Source organism: Alosa sapidissima, chromosome 5 (assembly GCF_018492685.1).
Source record: "Alosa sapidissima isolate fAloSap1 chromosome 5, fAloSap1.pri, whole genome shotgun sequence".
Classification (NCBI taxonomy): Eukaryota; Metazoa; Chordata; class Actinopteri; order Clupeiformes; family Clupeidae; genus Alosa; species Alosa sapidissima.
This window is the reverse complement of record NC_055961.1, coordinates 19,250,460-19,269,993: the sequence shown is the minus strand read 5'-3', so window position 1 is coordinate 19,269,993 and position 19,534 is coordinate 19,250,460. Positions and strand designations below refer to the sequence as shown.

General features: G+C 44.7%; 2 protein-coding genes and 1 long non-coding RNA gene across 6 annotated transcripts in view; 1 reads left to right on the top strand and 2 right to left on the bottom strand.

Moving 5' to 3' along the window:
* Positions 1–11,931, top strand: part of si:ch211-176g13.8 (F-BAR and double SH3 domains protein 2) — a 35,787-nt gene extending 23,856 nt beyond the window's left edge. The window contains exons 17-20 of one of the 3 annotated variants that reach the window (XM_042094087.1): positions 3,893–4,113; positions 5,603–5,948; positions 9,507–9,574; positions 9,741–11,931. In XM_042094087.1, coding sequence (XP_041950021.1) covers positions 3,893–4,113; positions 5,603–5,948; positions 9,507–9,574; positions 9,741–9,830 — 725 coding nt within the window. In that variant the 3' untranslated portion in view covers positions 9,831–11,931. Of the gene's footprint in view, positions 1–3,892; positions 4,114–4,224; positions 4,382–4,975; positions 5,307–5,602; positions 5,949–9,506; positions 9,575–9,740 lie in introns of those variants that run through there. The other 2 variants (XM_042094088.1, XM_042094089.1) reach the window with 2 other exon arrangements.
* Positions 1,430–3,955, bottom strand: LOC121710139. Its single transcript, XR_006032104.1, has 2 exons — positions 3,866–3,955; positions 1,430–1,599 (listed from the first exon to the last, which is right to left on the bottom strand). It is a non-coding gene; the product is annotated as an uncharacterized LOC121710139 (long non-coding RNA).
* Positions 11,932–12,895: 964 nt separating the features above from the next.
* LOC121709514 (dehydrogenase/reductase SDR family member 13-like) lies at positions 12,896–17,053 on the bottom strand. 2 transcript variants are annotated; one of them, XM_042092948.1, is made up of 6 exons: positions 16,987–17,053; positions 16,150–16,435; positions 15,609–15,727; positions 15,344–15,467; positions 14,381–14,707; positions 12,896–13,395 (listed from the first exon to the last, which is right to left on the bottom strand). In XM_042092948.1, the coding sequence occupies exons 2-6, from the start codon at positions 16,277–16,279 to the stop codon at positions 13,127–13,129; spliced, it is 969 nt and encodes a 322-aa protein (XP_041948882.1). In that variant the 5' UTR covers positions 16,280–16,435; positions 16,987–17,053; the 3' UTR covers positions 12,896–13,126. The 2 variants fall into 2 exon arrangements, with proteins under 2 accessions (XP_041948882.1, XP_041948883.1); XM_042092949.1 differs by lacking the exon at positions 16,987–17,053 and adding an exon at positions 16,686–16,926.
* Between the last annotated feature and the right edge of the window lie 2,481 nt (positions 17,054–19,534).

Genomic DNA, 19,534 nt, shown 5'->3' with positions numbered 1-19,534 from the left:
ACACACACACACACACACACACACACACACACACACACACACACACCCTTACAAAAATGAAATGTTTGCGGCAGATTTGCAGCAAACTTGTGGGTGATTCGTGGGAAATAAATGAGATCATACTGCCAGAAGTAGAGGCAACAATAAGGCTACAATGTGGCAACAATCTGGCAACAATGAGAAGTTTTCCACTAGTGGCAAATGTGTTTGCCACTAATTTGCCACCACACTTACCACCAATGATAGCAAACGTCCAGTGAACTTCTGATGACAAACCTTTTTTGCATATGACATTGCTGCAAATTTCCCAGAAACCTAATTTGCATGAGAAAATATGACCTTGCTGCAAATACCTTGCTGCCAGAAACATGAAATTTCTGTAAGGGCACACACACAACAGCTGCACGGTGTTTGCTTCGTTGGGCAAACACCGTGCCCAACGAAGATGCCAGCGGTAGGGGAGCAACTGAGCAACTCGTACTACACAATTACACACAATCTAACACACACACACACACACACTCACACACACACACAAACCTTTTCTGTTTTAAATAAACAGGGTACTCATTACTTGTGGCAATATTAAAAGCTAGCTTTGGCTGCTCCGTCACCTGTGTTAGGGATATAGCCGGGTGATGATAACGTAAGTGAGATATCACAGATGTGTTACCTCCAATGTAGCCGACAGTTGCAAAACAGTGTTTGCACATTGTGCTTTGTTTGTTAACAGTCTTCTTGCCTTCGTCATCGTACTTAACGGCTGAACCCAAAATGTTGCCACACCGCAGATTTATAAAATGACGGTGCTTCTTCAAATTTCTGTTTCTCTGTGTCGCTTTCACTCGCCATCGTCATTGCCGTTGCAACAGAGGAGTGCAATGCAAATGGTTTTAGCTTCCCCTCTTCTCAAGCAGGAGCAGATGTTTGCACTGTGCTGATAGACTCTGGGGAAATTCGGATCGGTTCGGTCGTTACTCTGCACCTCTGAATGTACAAGGCGTGTGTTTCAGAACCAGGTCTTGAAAATGAAAAGTGAATGACCCGCGGGGCCCGCGGTATGCTTTTCACCTAGGTGTGCTGTACCGTTCAGGGCATACCGTACGATATGATAACATACCGTTGCATCCCTAAAAGACACAGAGACATACACTTGACTCTGATGAAGACGTGGCACACGTCGAAATGTTAGTCCTTATGTTGGCACCTTAATAATAAAAAATACTTAAATTCTACATCTTTGTCGCTCCGGTGAACTCTCTCTCTCTTACAGAGATATACACTCAGACACACATACATAGACTCTCTTTCTCTCTCTCTCTCTCTCTCTCACTCACACACTCACTCACTCACTCACACACACACAGAGAGACACTCAAAAGAGTTTTAGATGAGTCAAAATGATCACCAGTCATCAAAAAGAATAAAATATGTTGACAGCATCTTTTTATTGACCAATACTGCCATCTAGTGATAATGTGTATACACACAGTTGGCACCCATAGGCAATTACATGTTTTTTTAAGTTTTCATGACCTAAATGAAATGGATGTTTTTCGCATATAAGAGCAGCCAACAAAGTTCACCCCTCATGAGGAACTTTGTCTCTCTTTCTCACTGTCTTGAACTTCTTCTCACTCTCTCTTGTTCTCCAACTTCAACTTGTTCAGTCTCCAACTTGTTCAGTCCAACTTAAGAAATTGCGCAGCAATAAAGCAGCTGGGCCTGACAGACTGTGCCCAAGGCTACTCAAGGCCTGTGCTGCTGAACTGGGGGAGCCACTGAAGCACATCTTCAATTTGAGCCTACGCCTTGGACAAGTTCCAACACTGTGGAAGACATCATGTCTCACCCCTGTCCCTAAGAAGCCACACCCTAGTGAGCTTAATGACTACAGACCTGTCGCTCTTACATCACATGTGATGAAGACAATGGAGCGATTGGTCTTAGGCATGCTCAGACCCCAGGTACGCCATGCACTAGACCCGTTACAGTTTGCATACCAGGAGAAAGTGGCGTGGACGATGCCATCACTTATCTTCTACACAGGACACATTCCCACCTGGACAAGGGGAAAAGTGCTGTGAGAATCATGTTCTTTGATTTCTCAAGTGCTTTTAACACCATCCAGCCCCTCAGATTGGGAGACAAGCTCTTGCAGATGGGTGTGGATGCTCACCTGGTAACCTGGATTACAGATTACCTGACCGAGCGACCACAGTTCGTCAGACTGAAGAACTGTCTCTCTGACACTGTGATCTGCAGCACCGGAGCGCCACAGGGAACTGTGCTCTCTCCAGTCCTGTTCATCCTGTACACATCTGACTTCTGCTACAACACCGAGTCATGCCACATGCAGAAGTTTTCTGATGATACTGCAATTGTGGGGTGTATCAGGAACGGGCAGGAGGAGGAGTACAGGAGCCTGGTGGAGGACTTTGTGCAATGGTGCAAACTCAATCATCTTCAACTTAACACTTCAAAAAACAAGGAGATGGTGGTGGATTTCCGCAGGTCTAAGCCCACTCTGCTACCATTCCACATTGATGGGGTCAATGTGGAGGTGGTTAGCACCTCCAAGTATCTGGGTCTCCTCCTGGACAATAAACTGGACTGGTCAGCCAACACTGACACACTCTACAAGAAAGGGCAGAGCAGGCTGTACTTCCTGAGGAGGCTGCGGTCCTTCAATGTGTGCAGTAAGCTCCTCAGGATGTTCTACCAGTCTGTTGTTGCCAGCGTCCTCTTCTATGCAGTAGTATGCTTGGGAGGAAGCACAAGGAAGAAGGATGTGGGCGAATTGACAGGCTGGTAAGGAAAGCTGGCTCTGTAGTTGGAGCTGAACTGGAGTGCATCACTTCACTATCTGACAAAAGGACCCTGAACAAACTGATCAACATCTTGGACAATGAGTGTCACCCACTCCACAGCACTATTGTTAAGCAGAAGAGCCTGATCAGCTGGAGACTTCGCTCACTGCCTTGCACAACTGACAGACTGAGAAAGTCATTTGTCCCCAGGGCCATTGAACTGTTCAATGCCTCACTTAAGGGAAGAGGAGAGATAGACTTCTCTGCATAGTCTGTCTGCCTCTTCACCCCCTCCATGTTGGTACTGTCTGTCCACTAGCCACTTGTACCACTGTCTTTATGCCTCACTGTTTGCGTGCTATATTAGCACATCAGCACATATGCATAACCCCCCCCCCCCCCCCCCCTATATTAGCATATTAGCACATATGCATAACCCCCCCCCCCCCCCCCCCTCCATGCCACAGCCGAACTGTGGCCACACTTATACATTTTCTTAAATAGTTAAATATATAGATATATAGACTTTACTTTACTTTATTTCTGCATTGTTGCACTGTTGACTTACTCATTTGCACTATCACCATGGCCACTATCACCATTGCACTACCACCATGACACTCATTCACACAGAGCACCTTAGAGCACCTTACCATACCTTACTATGCACAGAGAATCACAGGCTCAGTCCCTGCCTCAGTCATTGCAAGCGCCTCTGATTTATTAATCACTACTATGTGGATACTGTTTTTAGAATTGATTTAGATTAAGTGTTAGTATAATTTGTATTTTTGTAATTTGTATTTTAGTATATTTTTATATATTGTATTAAGTGTTAGTATAATTTGTATTTTAGTATATTTAGCATATTCTTTATCTTCTACTGTCCTTACAGCTTTTAGTTGTGTTTTTATATTATATACTTTAATTACTGTTTCTGCTGTTAAAGAATGTGTTTGTGTTGTATGTATGCTGCTGCTGAGACCTTGAATTTCCCCTGGGGATCAATAAAGTATCTATCTATCTATCTATCTATCTATCTTCTCTGTCTTGACCTTTGTCTCTCTCTCCATGTCTACTAGCGGTGACCTTTGCCAAGGCGCTCTACGACTACGAGGCTCAGACGCAAGACGAGCTGACCTTCCCCGAGGGCGCCATAATCCGCATCCTCAGCAGGAACGAGGACGATGGCTTCTGGGAGGGCGAGTTCAACGGCCGCGTCGGAGCCTTCCCCGCCGTGCTGGTGGAGGACCTGACCGCTGTGGAGAACGGAGAAGTGTCTCCCTGGGGTGCAGACTTACAGGTCTGTATCTGCACAAACACACACACACACACACGCACATATATATGCACACACACATGCGCACACACACACGTGCATGCGTCACTGAGAACGGAGACGTGTCTCCCTGGGGTGCAGACTTACAGGTCTGTATCTGCACAAACACACACACACACACACACGTGCACACACACACACACACACACATATATGCACACACACATGCGCACACACACGTGCATGCGTCACTGAGAATGGAGACGTGTCTCCCTGGGGTGCAGACTTACAGGTCTGTGTCTGCACAAACACACACACACACACATGCGCACACACACACACATATGCACGCGCACACACAAACACACACACATACACATGCACACACACATATACACACATGCACATGCACGCACACACACTCACGCACACACACACACACACACACACACACACTCAACTGAGAAAGGAGATGTGCCTCCCTGGGGCGCAGACTGACAGGTCTGTATTCGCACAAACACACACATACCTCAACATACCTACAAAAAAATACTGATTTACACGCACACACACACACACACACACCTGGGGCCCAGACTTAAAAGTCTGTATGTCCACAATCACACACACACACACACACACCTTACTATACACACAGACACACACAAATTGTTACCCTCACACACACACACACACACACACACACACACACACACACACACAACTTATTATACACAGAGACAAAAAACACAGATTTATATACACACAAACACACACACACACACAAACTCTCATCCTCACTCACACAAACAAACACAAACTAAACACACTGATTCACATCCATGCGTACAAACTCTAACCCTCACTCTCTCTCTCTCACACACAGACACACAGTGATCTTTTTCCCCAAGCTTACTTTCATCACGTAAGCAAGCAGACACTGCTTTGTTCCAGATGTCATTTGTGTATTTTGAGAAGCCTGCTCGTAATTAATGTATGTTATCTCAGAGCACATCACCTGTGAGAGTCGCTGAACTGTTAGCTCACTGGTAAGGTGCGTGCAGAGGCACGTGTGCTTGGAACATGTGCTGACGCATTCCTCCTCTTTTTCTTTTGTTTTTTTTAACTGGAACAAACGCTCTAACGACCGGAACATCGCAATGTGGTGTGTTCTTGAGCAAACAGAAGTGTGTGTGTGTTTTAAATGTATTCACAGAACATTTACATGCCTCCGTGAACATAGGCTATGTGTGTGTGTTTGTGTGTGTAGTGTTGCAATCTTTCAGTGTTACATTGTTGCCCTTATATAACCTTTTAATTGAACCTAATGTGATCACAAAACATGGACACTTTAAAGAAACATTCAGGATGTGACATTGCAACATTAATAGATGGAAAGTAGATCATAAAGCAAATTTAATTCTTGAAGTGTGTGCTATATTGTCAAATTAAATGCATGGCTGGGCACTAACTACAATCTATTAATTTGTTTATTGCCCCCCCTGCCCTTCAGGTGTCAGGTGCCCCGTCCTTCCAGAGCCCGCAGACCACGTCTCCTCCGACTGCCCACAGCAGCCCCATCTCCCTCAGCCCCCTCTCCAGTCTCCATGGGCCTCCAGCTCCAGCATCAGCACCGGCACCGGTACCCTCCCCGGCCCCTCCTTCGGCTCCGCCCTCCCCCTACACAGGCCCACCCACCACTCCTGGGACGCCTGTGACCCCCGTGACCCCCGTGACCCCTGTGACCCCCGTGACCCCTGTGATGCTGGCCACCCCCCCGTGCCCGCCACCGCCCAGCTCCAGCTCGGTGAACGGCTACCACCGACCGCCGCCACCCCCGATGAAGACCTCCGGTCACGGTGAGAGACTTGGCGCTCTCCTCCGGCAGTGCCCCATGTGAGGGGTACTCTAGGTAGAGACGCTAACCACAGCTGACCACAGACTTGCCCAGGACAGGGACAGTTAGGAGTAGTTGTGATCATACACCCTGTCCACACCTGGTAGGTAAAATCTGATCTTGGCCATTTCACGCTTTTAGTGCCAGGTGAGAACGCAATCAATCTACATGCAAGATCCGATCATCATGACCACCTACGTATGTATGTACGAACGCATTTTAATGGGATCGGTCTTGTAATGTAAGCAAGAAAATGGTATTATTGGAGAGAGCACTGCTAGTAGTAGTAGCAGTAGCAGCAGCAGTAGCAGCAGCAGTAGCAGTAGCTGTAGCAGTAGCAGCAGTGGTAGCAGTAGCAGTAGCTGTAGCAGTAGCAGTAGCAGCAGCAGTAGCAGTAGCAGCAGCAGTAGCAGTAGCAGCAGCAGTAGCAGCAGCGGTAGCAGCAGTAGCAGCAGCAGTAGCAGTAGCAGCAGCAGCAGCAGTAGCAGCAGCGGTAGCAGTAGCAGTAGCTGTAGCTGTAGCAGCAGCAGCAGCGGTAGCAGTAGCTGTAGCAGTAGCAGCACCAGTAGCTGTAGCAGTAGCCATGGGCGGACTGGCCATCTGGCATACCGGGCATTTTCCCGGTGGGCCGACGCACCTTTTGGGCCGATAGAATAGGCTATATATATAATTTAATTATTTTGGCCAACGATCGGCCCAAAGGAATGGAAATCAGCGGCCATTGGTTACATTTCAATATTGACACTGGACTGATCCAATAACAGCTCACGTCAGGCCCCACCCCTCCCATTTTGGCTCATAGCCAGGATTCTGTGAGCGCATCAAAAGTTAATCGAAGTTGCCTACACAAAATTGCGGCGGATGCCTGTAGTGACAATTTTGCAAAATTAACACCAATGTAGAAGCTTCAAAAATGCAATATTGCAAGTAGGCTAGCATATGTCAGCAACATGTTGAAGTTCGTTGAGTTTGAACGAGGATGTAAGCAAGCATACAGAGCAAGGGACAGTGAGCAGGTGGAGAGTGCAAGCCTAGTTGAGGCTACATGATAACTCAGTGGTAGAACAGGTAGGCTGTGACATGCATGCCATGCCATGCTGACTATGATGATTATGATGACTTATTAATTGTGATAATATAATGATATGGTAGCCTAATGATAACTTAGTAAGGCCGTGCTGTGATTATAATAACAAATAGCGCAACTTAAATTTTCTAAATGAATGATTTGCAAACCCGGACAGAAAAATAGTGTCAAATCAATGTTAATTGTTGGTCAGATTGATCAGTTTCCGTCAGACGCCCAAAATTCAACATCGATGGCATGAGTGGTGGTTGGTCTCTCAAAGTAGAGAAGGGTTCTATCTTGGAAGGGTTATCATGGTAAAGAAGGGCTAAAAGGCTGTAGACTGACTGAAATGTAGGTTACAAAACGTCACGTCATGCACAAGCCAACTAAGCTACAGTATATATAACCTATACGATAGGCTACTGGAAGACACTAAGATAATTAGTTCATGTAGCTGTACTGTTCCAAAATGTACCAGCAATGTAGGTAGGTAGTATACAGTAAATAAAATATTTCCAGCAACAGCTGTTTGTGTTGTTTCAGTTGTCCTACACGGATAACTGGTATAAATTACATTAAAGACAATCTGGGTAATTTAACTCTTTACACATAGGCTTCAGTCATTTTTGGTACTGCTGTCAATTGTAGCCTATTGAATAATTGAAATGATACTTTGAATTCAAGCAGAAACTCTTATTTAATAATTGCTTGTTAGCCTACTTGAATGGAGATCATATGCTCCATGCCTACCTCTGATCAGTCAGAGAGATATCCAATGAGGCCTACATCTCTTTCAGTGCTCCATGACAGTTGAAAATATATGCGTATTTAAGGGAAATGTAAAGATTTTGTATTTAATTAGGTGTGCCCCACCAATTTGAGGGCCGCTTGGGCCAAATATGCCAGGGCCGATTTTTGGTCCCAGTCCGCCCCTGGCAGTAGCAGTAGCAGTAGATGTAGCAGCAGTAGCAGCAGCGGTAGCAGTAGAAGTAGCAGTAGCTGTAGCAGTAGCAGTAGCAGTAGCAGTAGCAGCAGCAGTAGCTGTAGTAGTAGCGGTAGCAGTAGCAGCAGCAGCAGCATTAGTAGCAGTAGCAGCAGCAGTAGCTGTAGCAGTAGCGGTAGCAGTAGCAGCAGTAGCGGTAGCAGCAGCAGTAGCAGCAACGGTAGCAGTAGCAGCAGCAGCAGCAGTAGCAGCGGTAGCAGTAGCAGTAGCAGCAGCAGTAGCAGCGGCAGCAGTAGCAGTAGCAGTAGCAGTAGCAGCAGCAGCAGCGGTAGCAGCAGCAGTAGAAGTAGCAGTAGCAGTAGCAGTAGTAGTAGCGGTAGTAGTAGCAGTAGAAGTAGCAGTAGCAGTAGCAGCAGCAGTAGCTGTAGCAGTAGCAGTAGCGGTAGCAGCAGCAGCAGCAGCATTAGTAGCAGTAGCAGCAGCAGTAGCTGTAGCAGTAGCGGTAGCAGTAGCAGCAGTAGCGGTAGCAGCAGCAGTAGCAGCAGCGGTAGCAGTAGCAGTAGCAGTAGCAGTAGCAGCAGCAGCAGCAGTAGCAGCGGTAGCAGTAGCAGTAGCAGTAGCAGCAGCAGTGGCAGCGGCAGCAGTAGCAGTAGCAGTAGAAGTAGCAGTAGCAGTAGCAGCAGCAGTAGCAGTAGCAGCAGCAGTAGCAGCAGCGGCAGCGGCAGCGGTAGCAGTAGCAGTAGCAGTAGAAGTAGAAGTAGCTGTAGCAGTAGCGGTAGCAGTAGCAGCGGTAGCGGTAGCAGCAGCAGTAGCAGCAGCGGTAGCAGTAGCAGTAGAAGTAGCAGTAGCAGTAGCAGTAGCAGTAGCAGCAGCAGCAGCAGTAGCAGCAGCGGCAGCGGTAGCAGTAGCAGTAGAAGTAGAAGTAGCTGTAGCAGTAGCGGTAGCAGTAGCAGCAGTAGCGGTAGCAGCAGCAGTAGCAGCAGCGGTAGCAGTAGCAGTAGAAGTAGCAGTAGCAGTAGCAGTAGCAGCAGCAGCAGCAGTGGCAGCGGTAGCAGTAGCAGTAGCAGTAGCAGCAGCAGCAGCAGTAGCAGTAGCAGTAGCAGCAGCAGTAGCAGTAGAAGTAGCAGTAGCAGTAGCAGTAGCAGCAGCAGTAGCGGTAGCAGCAGCAGTAGCGGTAGCAGCAGCAGTAGCGGCAGCGGCAGCGGTAGCAGTAGAAGTAGCAGTAGAAGTAGAAGTAGCAGTAGCAGCAGCAGTAGCGGTAGCAGCAGTAGCGGTAGCAGCGGCAGCAGCAGCAGCAGCAGCAGCAGTAGCAGCAGCGGTAGCAGCAGCAGTAGCAGCAGCGGTAGCTGTAGCAGTAGCTGTAGCTGTGCTAGATAGACTTGGCAGGCTGAATGTGAACAGGGCCTTCGTTTCCCTCACCTCCCTGTCACTCAGTTCAGTTACTCTGACACCTTGAATACACATCTCATTTCCTCTCTCCCTTCATCTCTATGTCTCTCTCCCTTAAGGCCACTCCCACGGCTCCACCCCACCACCCAGATACCCATCAGAGGGCGTGGCCGGGACCTTCAGACCAGTAAGACAGGCCGCCTTTGTGCAGACTCACCTGTGCCGTGATGTCACCTGTGTGTGCTGGGTGGTGTGATCTGAACTATTCTGTACTTTTTTCTCTCTCGCTCTCTCTCTCTCGCTCTCTCTCCCGCTCTCTCTCTCTCTCTCTCTCTCTCTCTCTCTCTGAGCAGGTGCGAGCAGCCCCGCCGCCCCCTCCCCCCAAGCAGCAGGCTCAGGGTCAGGTGCAGAAGAGAGAGGAGGTGGAGGTCACACTGGTGTGAGGATTCCGGGCACCCCACCCTGCCTTTAGCGCCACCATCACAGTCACCATCGTCACCCCTTAACCCCGGCATTGATCCTGACCTCTGACCCCTGACATCGGTCCTTCCTGTCACCTGGCGTTGGCCCCTCTCACCCCTGGAAGTGGCATTCTGGGTCTATGCAGGCAGGCACTGCTGCTAGAGTCTAGCTTCCTAGGCGTTAGGAGGGGAATGGAGTCAACACCAGGGCCTGTGTGTGTGTGTGTGTGTGTGTGTGTTCGTGTGTGTGTGTGTGTGTGTGTGTGTGCATCTGTGTGACCTCGATCAAGGCTCAGATGACTGGAAGGTGATGATGACCTCTGCCTTCACCTTTTTGACCCTTTAACTATGACCCTTCCATTTCTACTATCTCCTAAACCTCTGATCCAGTTTCCCTACATTCCTGATGTTCCTGTGATTTCTGTCCTCTGTTGTTGTTTGACTATCAGTGGGGGACTTTGACAAGTAGCCGTTGAAGACGCACACATGAGGAGGGTCCTTGGATGAAGGGGGGGGGGGGGGGGGGGTCTGCGGGGTAAGCACAGAATGGACTAGATCTACAGGCTGACCGGAACTGGGCTGGGACTAGTAACACCTGATCTAAGAGGAAGAGACATTCTAGAGAGCACCTTTATGGCCGGGCGGTTAGATCTGATTTGTTGCAGGAACACTTTCCATACATTCCAGTGGCTGGTAGCTGCCCACCACCAGTGACTGGTCCGGTCTCCACCAGCGACTGGCCAGTTCTCCACAGCTGACTGGTCAGTTCTCCACCAGCGACTGGTCAGTTCTCCACAGCTGACTGGTCAGTTCTCCACCAGCGACTGGTCAGTTCTCCACAGCTGACTGGTCAGTTCTCCACCAGCGACTGGTCAGTTCTCCACAGCTGACTGGCCTGGTCTCCACAAGCTGAAGAGCCGGAACAAGGGTGAGGATCAAGAAAGGCTTGAGGCTGGAACCTCAACGACACCTCAGAAAGAGAAGGGAAATGTGGCAATTAGAAAGTTCATGATTTCATGGATTTATACATAAATTCATACATACATACATATACATACATATATATATATGTGTATGTATATACTGTATGTGTGTGTGTGTGTGTGTGTGTGTGTGTGTCTGCGTGTGTTCTAGAAAATGCTTCAGTGTGTACATGTCTATATTTGAACTAACATTTAAGCTAAACACAAGACTCACATGTTTATTAGCTTTTTTTGTTTTATTAATTGTTTTTAATACTGTTGGTTTATATTAGGATGAGATGTTTAGGAATTTCTGAAATAGATGCATCATTTGGAAAAGTTTTAGTCTGTTCTCTTAAGCACTTTTAATCTTCAATTCGTTACAGTATTAGTGGCTTTGGTTCTCTTCAGTTATGGAGATGTTGTAAGTCTAGTATCTTTCATTTTCATTGTGTTTGTATAATTTATTTTCTCAGACTTAGTAAACGTTTAAGATGAATTGAGAGCAAGAGACAGCTGATAATGCCTTAATAGTTTGTGTTTATGGGTTTGCTTGTGGATTGAATGAAAAAACGCCTTAAAGCCTCAGTGTTTCAGAGTGCACAACATTATTTTAGACGGAAACATATTTGGATTCTTGAATATGGGGAGGGGGGCTGTTTTACTGGTAGATACGACCTTGATCTCTTTGATGTCTGAATGTTTTGTTCTCTGTAGCCTAGTCCCCCTTCTGCATCAGTATTGATGTTTTTTGTTAACGCTTAATGGCCGCCTTACACCAAACAACTTTGGCAAGATTTGGGAAAGATTCAGCAAAGATTGGAGTCTTTTGAGTAAAGCTTGAATGGGAGGCATTAGTTAAAAGACTACAATCTTTCAAGAATCTTTCCCAAATCTTGTCAAAGTTGTTTGGTGTAAGGTGGCCATTAGTGAGATTGTGGCAAGCCTTACAGAGAGTTTTATTCTTCATTCTCAGTATTGCATTCCACGCTGCTAGGAGTGTCCGTACCCATGATGTCTCTACAACTATGTCAGAAAAAAAAGTCATGTATGTCTAAGTTGTGTTTGAAATGTGTATCTACCTTGTACAAATCAAAATAAATTTTATGAAAGAAATAGAAGCAATATTTAATGTGTTTTAATGAATGTTACTCAATAAGTGACTTGGACAGCATTAAAATATGACTATACCACTGCAGCTCAGTCAGACATGGGGGACATATCCGCAAACCTACTTCTGGGGGATACCCCCAATTTACTGACTAACCGAGATGGTTTATCTCAGAATTAGGGGTAAACCTCCGATGCCAGCCTTCTGGAGGTGTCGTCGGCCTAATTCAATGAAAAACGACAAAGGTGCCTGTTTGATAACTCCAGTGAAATGCTCTCGAAGGCTGCTCTGTTGGTGATGTTTTTTTGCCTACAAAGGTTGCTTCTTTGGTATTGTTTTTGATGGTGAATATGCTTGGTTGTTGATTGACCGCTGTGGGAAACCCCCTACCTATAGCACAAGGAGTTAAACACCTCTCCTGTGCAGATCTGAAACAGGAAAAACTTAATAATACTTCAATCTCCTTCCAAAACAAAGCCATATTCTTCTATTAAGTTTACCAGTTACTTTTAAGTCTTGAGTGAACGTACCCAGGTTTGTCACAAAACCACATACCGGTACTTTAGCTGTTGCTCTGAGTGAACGTACCCAGGTTTATCACAAAACCACATACTTTAAATGCGCCCTAAGCGTTCTGTTGAAGCCCACCTGGGGCGATGTTTTCTTTGGCTTTGTTTCGGTGTTGCCTGCACATTGTCACGTACATGGAGCATACCGACACTTGTGCACACAGAGCAAGTAGACAGTAAGCTCCTGATCATCCTGATAGACCCGTCTTCTGGCACAAGGCAAGGTCTCAAGGGCACACGGCATCAAGGAAAGGATTCAAGACGTCCAGTTGTGTCACTGCTGTTGTTGAAGAAATGCCGACTCAAAGTCCATACTACACACTAATGGCCAGTTTCCTATGCATGGAGTAAACCTAGACTAAATGCTTTTTCCAATGGAGGTAATAAAAACTCCCAGGGACTCCGTAACCTTCAATAACCATAGCTTTATTTACACAATACATAGGATAAATCAATATATAAAAAAGTCACAATGTGCATACAAAATAATTCAACAGACATGACAAAACACCAAAAACACAACTCCATTGTGATCTACATGAAGAGATGAAGATGTACCAAAAAACAAGTGTCCTCAAAACACTCATCACCAAGAAGTGAGCAATTCCACTCTGCCCAAAGTGCCTTTGGTCTTTCTCACGACGTGTCACTCAGTCCACACAACCTCTCGCTGACGTCCCACAGCTTCTTGGCCACAGCGTCGTCCGTGGCATTGGAGCACGGTTCCTGTACGGTGCAGCAGGCAAAGTAGCGTCCGCTCAGGGGCTCGATGCCCTCCTGAAGGGCACAGTGCAGAGTGGTTTGGGCGCCGGCCTTGGGGTCCAGGAAGAAGAGCCGGGATATGGGGTCAACGAACACCATCTGCCACAGGCTGACGTGGCGTGACAGCTCCGTCTTCACAACGCCTGATTGTGCACAAACACAGGAAATAAGAATAAAAAGAGGTGAATTTCCTCATAGATATGGTATTCTTTCAAACTCTAGAAAAAGTGTGGTCTGCACACTGCAACTGCTCGAAAATATAAACTTTATTAATTTAAAAACAACGTTTCGATCCCCTTGGATCTTCGTCTTTCAAACTCACACACTTTGATGCGCGTTCCCGCGAACTTCGTGAGGGCTTAGGGCTGTCACACTGCGAAATTGTGAAGTGCTTGATCGCTCACACCCTTTCTGTAAGTCTGCATCTATGCACATTTTACCTACAATTCATAGCTTGGTGACTTGAAACAAGGGGTTACCCAAAGGGAGGCTGGAAGCTTGAAAAAAAAAAACATCAGTAAACTGTCATAAAACGTGTTTGAAATGTGTTGTCAATTTAATGATCGGTCACAGATGCGGTCCCATTCCTGTTATTAGCGTTTTGAACCCCTACACCCTCGCAAACGTCTTTGAGGGTTCAGGGCTTAGACCTTAGGAATGAGTGAGATTCAGTCCATGTGTGCTTGCCAGAGAAGATGGTGTTCTCAGCATCTTGCGGTACCCCTTCCCCTGTCTGTGAGGTGGAGCAAGTGGGTTTGTCTCTAAGCGCTGAGGACTTTTAATACAGCATTGTAAGCTGGGGACCAGTGATGTCTCCTATTTAATGAGGGTCGTTCTACTTTGACATAGATGGCCTCATTAACCCCCCTTTCAAACCATCCATTGTCTCTGTCCAGGATATAGAAAACTGTTGGGTGTAGACTGATGATGGTGTTTGGATGAACACCGAAACGTTTAGTACCTTTTAATCCTTTTAGTCCAGTGTTAAAATTAAACTTTTTAAGGGAACTACCATCACCTGAATGTATTTTTACATATGTAATACTTTTGACGATCGATAAATCGATAGAACACATGTTTGACTAAGAGACAAGAGATCTGTGTGTGTGTGGGAGAGTATTGGCTTACCAGGGTGAACACTATAACAGGTGACATTGGTGCCCTTCAGTCTCTTGGCCAGCTCGTGGGTGAACAGAGCGTTACACAGTTTACTGTTGCAGTAGGCCAGGAAGAACTGCCAGCTATAACGGCCGGTGCCCAGGTCCTTGTTGGCCACAAGGGCATCCAAGTCGATCTTGCCCCAGCGGTGGGCCATGGAGGACAAGGTGATCACACGGCTCGAAGGGGCCTCTTTCAGGCGGTCCAGCAGGAGACATGTGAGCAGAAAGTGACCCAGATGGTTGACCCCGAACTGGATCCCAAAACCATCCTCAGTGCGCCCATCCCCCACGAGACCTACGGAAACCCAAACATGATCAAATCGAATAATAACAATGGCGAGCACTTACAATTAAGCGTTTCATACAGTCTATGGAATTACCGCATTGCGGTGATTTTTTTGGTCAATATACATTTGTTTGGTGAGGCATGTAAATACCTCGATTATAGAGTTCAAAAGAATGTAATAAAAATGTTGAAGTGTAGGTGCATCGTGAGGTGTCAGCAACACGTAGTATTGATTAAAAGAGCATTTTAATACAGGGGACGGTTAATGTTTTGATATGTGGGGCATGTTTTACAGGTATATATGGGTGGGTAGTCACATGACTGGTTTAATTTGTTCTGATTGGATGGTTGTTACATATGGTGATTTTATTGGGATATGTGAATAAAACTGATTTGAGTCAACTGTAACATCTGACCTATACAATCTAACCATCTGATATTTTAGTCCATGTGAATGAATACCAAATTTGAAGAGTGTGCCTCGATGCATTCTTGAGATATGGCCTTCACAAGAATGAGACATGAGGGCAGCGAGTTTGACCTTTGACCTCCAAACTCAAATCAGTTCTTACACTTCTGTACTAAACTGACTCATTGACTCCTGAGCTACTACTACATGTAAGGTACTAGGGAAGAGATGTATACCAGCATTGTTGATAAGCAAATCCAATCTGGACTCCGTCTTCAGGAAGGTCTCTGCAAAGGTGCGGACAGCCTTGAGGTTGGCCAGGTCTAGCTGCATGTAGACCACATCAGTGCTTCCAGTCTCCTGATGATGAAATGTTATGTAGCGGTAAGTGTCTGTAGTTCATTAACTTACAGTTGCACTTATTTTATATTTGTGCACTTATGCACAAACAGCATTTCCAAAACATACTGACAACATCATGACAAAGACACGACAAAGTACCAGCTCGATATCCTTAATAGCCTCCTCAGCTTTTTGCTTGTTTCTGCAGGACAAGATGACCCTGGCTCCTCTTCTAGCCAATTCACAGGCAGTGGCTTTCCCAATTCCAGTGTTTCCTCCTAAAAAGACAATGGATTATAACCATCATTTCAAATAGATTTACAAATGTCAAGGTGAAGCAGAGAAACGGAGTAGAATGTAACAGCCGCTTATAGGAGCAACTTCGCCATTTGCGGTTAGCCAATATGCAAATAAGACCAGTAGGCTCTCCCAAGTCAGCCCGCGCCCACTATATGGGCCTAAGCTATCTCCAGAATTCCAGGCACACGCAGTGCTTGAAATATGACTTGAACATAAGACAGACTAAACAAATAGTGAGTGACATAACGTTACAGTTCAGCCTATGTAGTCCACAAGGTTTAGTCTTACATTTGACATCATGATCAATGTTGGCATTATGATAGCCTAATGCCAAAATGTAGGCCTATTTACAATAAGGATAACACATGGAAAATGTATTCAAATGATCACATAGGCTTACCTGTTATGATGACCGTTTTTCCAACCATGTCAGATGAACTCTTACATTCTGAGCTTTTGAAGATGGTTTCCACCAAAAGCATGTAAACTCCGACAAGTACAACGATTGAGCCAATCAAAAGCAGCATCATGAAAGTCTGGTACACCGACGGTTCTGTTCAGGTGAAGGAAGGCGACCGCACAGCGTTTATGTAGAGGCCTGAGTGCAGTCCTGTTCGACCGGTTTCACACTTTCGAACATTGAGCTATAGCAGGCAAACCGGTCTAGGTTTACCCGATATTGAAATCTGCCAACAAAAAAAAGGAGAAAGAGTGAGCGAGAGAGAGTGAGAGATCGCGCCTTTAATTTCTTCACTCTAAAAATGTCATGTTCTCGCTTATAAAAGTGTTGGTCCAAGGCCTACTTAAAATGGCCTTTCATAAACACCTTCATGCCATTCTGACAAAATTGACATTGATAAAGGCCTACACTTCTAAAGTGAAATGCTTAGCCTAGCCTACACAGCACGCTTTGAGTTGGGGGAAAAGGGGAAATACCTAAGATGACCTCACCGCCAGCCACCGCGTAGGCCTACACGATTTGGTATTTCAAGAATTATAATTACAGCGGAGCGACCGTAATAGTAGATCAGGTTGTGCGTAGTCTAATTGGAATGAAGGGTTGGTCAGGCTGTCGTCACTTTTCTCTTGTTAGTAGGCCTACACTAGCAGTTAGTTAAGTTCGCCTGCTTGCGCCATTATTTGGCACTTAGATCTAAGCCTAAGCTATTTCTACGATTTCTTGAGTGCTTAGGCTACTTTCAGTAAGCTCTTGAACTAGGAGCGTGAGATAGCCTACCTAATCACCTGCCATCATGATCTTGTCTCTTGGCTGAAGTGGCTTGGAAGGACCTCTCCACACAGAGGCGTGGCAGATATTGATTTGAGTTGCCGCCGGGATAGGACGGGCGGGGCCAACCCATTGAGTTATATGAAATGCTATTTTACACCTAATAGTAGCCTAGCCATCACTCACCAAAACATTAACAGAATCTTAGTGCTACTAACATGCTCTTTTTGAATTTAATTGGCTAACATCATGAAATCCAGTATTATGAGGACTTTACCTCTCAGGTTTATAAGATAATATCCAACAATTTGATTCAGCTAGTGTTTTTTTGTTGTTTTGTTTTGTTTTTTAAAACATGGTTAAACTTATAATTGTTAAGTGGATGGACCTGTTTGGATTTCTAACTGTCCTGACTCATGTGGATGACAGTAGCAGAAACTATGCCCTATGGCTACATTAAGCAGATAGAAAGCAACCTAAGCCAGTGTTTTGCAACCTTTTTTGTGCCACGGCACACTTCTGACACTTAAAATGTCCTAGGCACACTAACATCCTGTGTGAAGAAAAAATAAACATACTATAGCCTAAAATTTTAAATAATACACAGATATGGCCTTATTATGGCTTCTATGCAAGACCTGCTCAATAAAACAAGCGCCCTCTGTTTCATTTGTAGGTGACTATATCTAATTTAATTGTTGTTATGAACTGGATATGTGATGATTCTGTACTGGATATGGGGCCCCCGTTGTACAATGCCTGCATACCACAAATAGTGCAATCATACAATCAATGAGAGCATGTGATTATAAATTCTTTGATGCAACAGTTGCTTTTCTGGACCAGTGAGTGACATTTTGGTAATTTTCTGCGGCACACCTGATGATCTCTCACGGCACACTAGTGTGCCCCGGCACAGTGGTTGAAAAACACTGACCTAAGCAACCTAGATAGGAAGTGGCACAAATGTATCAAACTCATAAATGCAATAGGATATCAGAAATAGGCCTAGGTTGGATATTTAGAATAAGAGAAATAAATCAAAATGCCCTGTGGGATCATTTGAGACAGGATATTGCCACAATAAAGGCATCTGAGGAGTACGTTTGGTTAACTGTGGATTTTTTTACATGGTACACAAGTCAACTCATTAAGTATATTTAGTGACATTGTATAATAAAGATGCACAAACAAACAAACAAACCAAAACATTGATGCATCTCCACCTATGTTGTGCAAAACATAAAATAAGATATGAAATATAATGAGATATGAAATATAATGTGTGTGTGTGACAGCGAGAGAGAGAGAGAGTGAAAGAGAGAGAAAGAGTGTATGTGTCTGTGTTTGTATTTAGTTAATTATTCCCAAATTAAAAAGGGCATGAATAATTTTGGACATGCTATTTTCCATAAAAATGTTAAAAAGATTTATTTATTTAAAAAGAATTATGTTTTTACATTTTTTGTGTTTCTACCGCATTGTCTTACACACTTTAGACATGGTGCTGGTGTCATCTCTGTCAGAGCAAACATATTGGTCAAGAGAAAATCAACATGGGTCAACATTAAATCGCTATTTGCCAGGGGTATGAATAATTTTGGGTTTAACTGTATGTATATTACCAAGCACTTTGAGCTGCATTCTGTGTATAAAAGGTGCTATACAAATAAAGCTTATTATTATTATTATTATTATTATTATTATTATTATTATTATTATTACTATTATTATTATTATTACTATTATTATTATTATTATTATTATTATTAACAAAACACTAATAAGAGCAATAAAAAACAATAATAAATGTTTAAATAAGTTTGTACTATAAATATGACTTAAAATGCAGTGATAGTGCAGTATAAAATCCGCCCTTTAAAATGTAGTTCTTTGACCCTAAAATAACGGTTTCACTGACTTATAATACAGAATGACATCTCTGACATTGCCAATGCACGCCTGGAACACTTGATATTGCACAATGTAATGTTGATCGGGTAGGATCATGACCCTTTTAGTCAGTTTTTGACTAACGATCATGACCCTTTTAGTCAGTTTTTGACTAACTGGGTACAGTCTTAGCGCCTTGAATATTGATGCCAAGGCGCAGGTATAAATTCTTCCATGGTGTTTCTTTAAGGTTGATTGCTCTGTCTGATTGCACACTGTTCAGTGCAGTGCTTTTGAAAGAACACTGTGAGTCAACACCATGACCAAAGAAACTTGTGGCGGGCATATGTTGAAATTAGTTCGTCAGCTCTTTTGTAGATCACTATCAAGAATCTGTTGTTTGAGATAAGGCTATTATTGTCTACGTTTGAGGGCATCTGTTTGTACATTGATTGCTTAATGTCTTCCTGTACAAAGGGAGATTTTACATTGCTACCATAACTTATATTTGTGCTCTAGGACAGGGGTCTCCAACAGGTAGCTCGCAAGCTACCAGTAGCTCCCCACCTTTTTCTGCTCTCCAAAAGGTATGAGGAAGATGTTCATAAATCTGATAACCCAGTCACTTGGGAAACATGTTAAAATTCCTATGAAATCAAATTCA